Here is a 6000-nt window from a genome sequence, read left to right on the forward strand (position 1 = left end):
TAAGGCAAAGTCAATCAGCAGCCAAAGGGCTCCAATTATTACAGACCTTTGTATCAAATTGAATTACTATTTAAGGAGGCATACAAAAATATCTCAAAAGTACCTGTACATCATACTTATTGCCGTGTAAAGAATAGCAAAGGCAATAAATTCCCTGTAAAGCAGTTTGTAGATGCTGCCTCTCCATTTGAGGAGTAACCTATGAAATCCGAAAAAAGTAGCATTTGCTACCTTACTGGAGTAAGTGACAGTCATTTTCTGGATAATGGGTTTCTGGAAGAACAAAAAAGAAAAAAAATACATTGATTATCAAAAATGGGATAAATAATGCTTATTTTATTTTTTATTTTTTTGCTTTTTTTTTTGCTTATTTTTATCTTAAAGAAAACGCTTAAGGCAAAAATCCTTGATCCATGAGATTTAGAGATTAAAGACTAGATAAGGGCTATTATTTTATCAGTACTCTAAACATTTTTAAAATTATAAATTTAGTGACCATCAATATGCAAACATTTAAGTGCCCAAACAAAGAAAACTGAGGAGAGGTAGCAAGGCAAAGACAATGAAGAAATTGGGCTTGGAATCTGGAAGACTTGGATTCAAATACTGATTTTTTTATTTATTAGTTGTGTGACTCTCCCGGGACAAATCCTTTAATCTTTTTGTGCCTCAGTTTCTTTATCTTTAAAATGAAGAGGTTGGATTTGAATATCTCTGATGTCCCTTAAAGTTCTAAATCTATGATTCTGAGATGTTATAACCACTGAATATTTCAGGAAGAACTCTCACTATAAGTTTTAAAAACTGCATAATAACTTTAACAAGAAAGTAATTAAGCTAGGGGTAGCTAGTTTATGCAGTGGATAAAGTCCTGTAACTAGATTCAAGAAGATAACTTCTTGAGTTTAAATCAGTGACCCTAGGCCAATCACTGAATCCTGTTTACCTCAGTTTCCTCATCTATAAAATGAGCTAGACAAGGAAATGACAAACCACTGTAATATCTTTGTCAATAAAACTTCAAATGGGGTCATAAATAGTCAGACATGTCTGACAATGACTGAACAACTAAAATCTATTCTGGTTGTTTCTATGTCCTTTTCTGAGCCTTTTTTTCTCCTTGTGTATTTTTCAGAATTTGATGCTGTTTTTACTTTATTATAGTCATTATATTTATCAGTATTTTGGTTTGTCTCCGCTATTTCTACAGAAATATTGATAATTGTTTTTCAAAACAGGATTTCTACATAAATTTAATATGAATGGAGTGGAAAGGACTCCTTGGAATCAGTTGTATTGGGGAATACCAATTTTCCCAAAGCCTGTCAAGGTTTTATGTTCAATTTGTTCAGAATTATTTATTAGTTATATTAGACAATAACATTTAGTTGAAGGAAACAAGAGACATTAAAGCAGTCTCAAGTGAGTTACTATATGGAGATACTGCCCTCTATCATGTTTTCTTTATATCATGGAGAAGTTTAGAAGTTTAGCAAACTGGACACATTACATTCATTTGAAAGTTCAAGGATGAATACTCAATACTGATAACCAAAGTAATATATAATCAATTCATCTACCTGTGATTTGAGTTATGCATTTGAGAAATTCAGGGAAAATTAAATCACTACTTATAAGAAAGTAGGGGGCGGCTAGGTGGCACAGTGGATAAAGCACCAGCCTTGGAGTCAGGAGTACCTGGGTTCAAATCCGGTCTCAGACACTTAATAATTACCTAGCTGTGTGGCCTTGGGCAAGCCACTTAACCCTGTTTGCCTTGCAAAAAAAAACCTAAAAAAAAAAAAGAAAGTAGTGTATTTTTTCCTTGAACTCAGGAAGAAAAATGCAAATGACTTTTGAAATTTCCACTCAAATTTCTTTCTTGATCATTTTAGTTTGGCTATAGATATTTGGGTTTTATCTCTCTGGTAAAATCTCCCTGACAGATTTATCAAAAGATGTAACTCACCTTCCCTCTTGAACACTTGAAAACGGCAATTTGTATCATTGGATTATGGATATTAAACTGGATCATCATTGAGTACAATCATTTTCTTTGGCAGTCCAGTTGGCAACTAAGGCCCATAAAGATTATAAGTAGCAAAGACAAGATTTAAACCTATAATTTCTAACAATGAAACCAACTTTTTCCATTTTTCTCATTTCTGAAATACAGTGATGTTAGGTTCCTCCATTCAAAAATCCTCTATTAGATATATTGAGACAATCTTTTGGGAATGGGGAAAGAAGACAATAGGGAGAATTGTTCAGTATGTTAGAGCTTACATGACTACAGAGCCTGCATTTTGGTAAGCTACCTTTCTTGAACAACCACATCCAGTGATGTAGGTAGTCCCAAAACAAATCCAAAAAATTCATGGCTATAGCTTTAATCAAGTCTAGCTTCTAAAGCATCCTACAAAATTCTAGTGCTTCAAAGAGACATTTAAATATCAAGTTTTGTTTTTCTTTAATAGGTGCTAGATCAAGGCTAATGCAAACAGGAAAAGCCTGCTCAGCCTCTAATATGAAACATATTCAGAACAAAATGATGCAAAAACAACTTTCAAAACATTGTCACAAGGATAAGGGGGGGTGATGGCTTTTTTGTAAGCCAAAATCTCTTGCAAATTCTACTGAGATTGAAATCATAGAGATGGCCAAAAACATTTGGATCTGTCACACAAAATTAACATCCATTTCATAAATATTCTCTAAAAAAGTGATCAAATTGACATCTGATTTTGGTGTCATGAAATGAATCCTTTATGTACCAGTTTCCCTGTCATTATTATTTAATGCAAAAGGTAATTGGCAGTGCTACATTTGTTTGCTATTAAATTAAAACTTTATGAGCTGCTTAAACCAAATGGAGGGAATTTCTGCACTGGGAGTTTCCCAAAGGGATGGAATCACAGGTCTGTATGTGTATATATAGATATAGATATAGATATGGATATATCTGTAAATATATATATATGAAGAGAGAGAGAGTGAGAAATAGCTCTACCATATATATGTGGGAAGATAAGACAGATGGATGGACAGACAGCAATAGATAAATAGGTAGATAGACAGCTAGATAGATAAAAATCACAAATTAAAGCTGGAAAAGATCTTGGAGATCATCTATGGATCTTAGAGACATTTTAATCCAGCCACTTCCTCTTATAGATGAAGAAACTAAGGACCAGGGAAGTTAAATGACTTGTCCAAAGTCACACATAGCAAACAACAAAGGCTGAAGTTGAGTACATATCTTTCTTCCCACTGCACCAATTAGAAATGAGGATCTTTGGTTTAGATAAATATATTACATAATGGTGGCTGTCATGACATAAATCTCATGCCATTTTGTACCATAGACACCTTTTGTATCACATTTACATACTTGTTAGTGAATATGGCTTAAGGGGCCAATGTTATTATTACAAGAACATAACAAAATCAACTTTTTTTTCCACAATTAGCTAGAATGTTGTCAACAATGCTCACTCAACCAACCATCATGTCGCCCTTCTGTTATTTTCTTGTCTACTTCTCTGTCTGAAAGATCAAGATGAGCCCGAGTGGAGATCAAATAAGTGCATTGGGTACATATCATACTTACTAACCTGTTTCTTTGGTTTGGCACTCCAAACAGGAAAGAAATTCCTCTAACTCCAAGCTTCCTCTGGGCAAAGGCTTCCTTAGGTTAGAGTTGTGGCTTTTTGTGTGACCCCCAGTCAGGATTTTGTGTTCTGTTGGGTTCCCACTGAGCGAACTGACAAGCACAGGGGTTAAAATGTTTTTTTCCACTTTCAGAGACCTGTTTATGCCAACGGCCCACTGATGTCAGTTCTCATTGGCACCAGGCAGCTAGCAGCAGCTGCTGATTTGGCTCTTTTCTAATCTATAATTATAACTCCACCTGCTACCCAAGGCAGTCCTCAGAATGAGTCTGCAGTGGCAGGGAGAATGCCCTCCTCAGTTGTCTTAAAAGGAGAACCCATCTTTCCTAAGGACTTGAGGACAACAAGTCTCCAACTGCTAAGGAGAGAATCAAGATACACCTTGGGTGATTTGTATGGAGAATCATGGTTTGTGAAAGCTTGTAAGCCGGGTGGGGCAGATGAGTCTCATTCATAAGCAGAATGGAGCTTTCCTCTGAGAGTTCCCTCACTCCCTCTCTCAGACACAAAGGTATTGAGGATGGCTGTTATTATAGACAACAATTATCTACATGTGTGTCTATGTGTGTGATGAGTGGAATAAATAGGTCAGAATTATAGCATGTGATGGTTGGGTAGATGATAGGGGAAAGAATATCACTGTCTGGGTCAAGACATTTATTAGCTTAGATGGGAATTTTTTGATAAACTTTCCTTGTGAAACTATAAAAATGTCTTGGTCTTTAAAGATATTTCCTTTTGGTTGAGGAGAACCCTTACTCTGTTCAACAACCCCTTCCCCTTTAAAAGGGAGAGTTGTTCTGGCATAGGAATATTAATTAAATAACAGGGCACTTTATTATAGAATGAAGAAAATTCCAGCTGCTCTGTATCTAACTAAATGTTTTACCTGAAGCTTGAACATTAAACAATTCTTTTTTTTATGATCTTACTAAATCTCAATAAACATGGTCATTTCAATGTGTAAACAAAAACAAAAAAGGAAATTGTATTTGAAACTCCAAATTTCTATTATGTACAATTTATTTTTTTACTCACTATGTACAACTTTGATGTTCTCCTTCCTTCTTTCCTTCCTTTTCTCTTTCCTTCCCTCCTCTTTTTTCTTCTTTCCTTCCCTCTCCTTCCTTTGTTCCTTAGTTCCTTATTTTCTTTCTTCCTTTCCTCCCTCCCTTTCTTCTTCTCTTCCTTTGTTTCTGTGCTCCTTCTTTCCTTCCTTCCTGCTTTCTTCCTGTCTGTCTGCTTTTCTTTTCTATAATTCAAATACTGCCTTTTCAGTCTGTCTTCCTTTTTGAACTTCCTTCTACTCTTTTCTGCTTATTTTTAATAATACTTTTAATAATCCATAAATGTTCTTTTCTTCATTTTCTTTTGCATCAGTATCATTAGCATTCCAACTCTGGTCTTTCCCATAAACAAAACAAAAACCCTCCTTGACATGTGAAACAAATCCTAATTGGTTATGTTTCTGAAATGTATATCTCATGTCTACAAAGAGGTGGGAGACATTGTTTATCATCAAGCATCTGGAATAGTGTTTGGTTGTTGAATTGAGTATAGTTCTTAATCACAGTCATTTTTCTTTCAGTGTTGTAAATTGGTTTCCACGTACTATGCACATCAATTGGTATCAGTTCATATAAGTATTCCTGGACTTTCCTTTAATCTATTTCTATCATCATTTCTTAAAGTCCAATAAAATTACATTACATTCTTGTACCTTAATTTATTTAGCTTTTCACCAATTGATTGACTCCTGCTTTGTTTTTTGTTGTTTAATGATTATTCCAACTTAAATATCAGGTTGCTATTTATATATCTGGGGAAGTTATGGCAGCTAAAAGTAGAACACTAATAAAAAGACAATGAATTTTGCATCAGACAACCTGTGTTTAAATCCCAGCTCTGTTACTACCTATGCAACGATGGGAAAATCATTCAAATTCAAATATATCTCTACAAGATAATGCAATCAAATTAATTGGTCTCTATGATTCTCTCTAACCATCACTCTTTGATTCTGCCATAGAGCAAACTTTATAATAAGTACTAAAGTGAGTCAAATACATTTTTATGTGTGGCAGCATAGTTTTTAACCAAAGGGAAATGTTGCAAAGGACTAAAATGTTGCTCTGATTTTTATGTAGTGATCACAAAATTTAATTAGCTTTAAATGAAAGGAAGATAAATGTAATAGTAATGAAGAATTAATCTACAAGCCTGAAATATAACAACTAGTTAGTTTTAATAAATCTCACTCTTTACAAATTAGAAACTTCAGTGATGTTCTGTCCATTTTTCCACTTGTAATTTCAATGGATTTTGTTGT

The 6000-nt window shown here is 34.3% G+C and overlaps 1 protein-coding gene across 1 annotated transcript in view; it reads right to left on the reverse strand.

Moving 5' to 3' along the window:
- BEST3 (bestrophin 3) overlaps window positions 1–3798 on the reverse strand; it is a 51280-nt gene extending 47482 nt beyond the window's left edge. The window contains exons 1-2 of the mRNA XM_074226124.1: window positions 3615–3798; window positions 104–273 (exon numbers count right to left, since the gene is read on the reverse strand). Of these exons, the coding sequence (XP_074082225.1) occupies window positions 104–255 (152 nt within the window). The 5' untranslated portion in view covers window positions 256–273; window positions 3615–3798. The remainder of the gene's footprint in view (window positions 1–103; window positions 274–3614) is intronic.
- Between the last annotated feature and the right edge of the window lie 2202 nt (window positions 3799–6000).

Source organism: Macrotis lagotis, chromosome 2 (genome assembly GCF_037893015.1).
Source record: "Macrotis lagotis isolate mMagLag1 chromosome 2, bilby.v1.9.chrom.fasta, whole genome shotgun sequence".
NCBI classification, from domain to species: domain Eukaryota; kingdom Metazoa; phylum Chordata; class Mammalia; order Peramelemorphia; family Peramelidae; genus Macrotis; species Macrotis lagotis.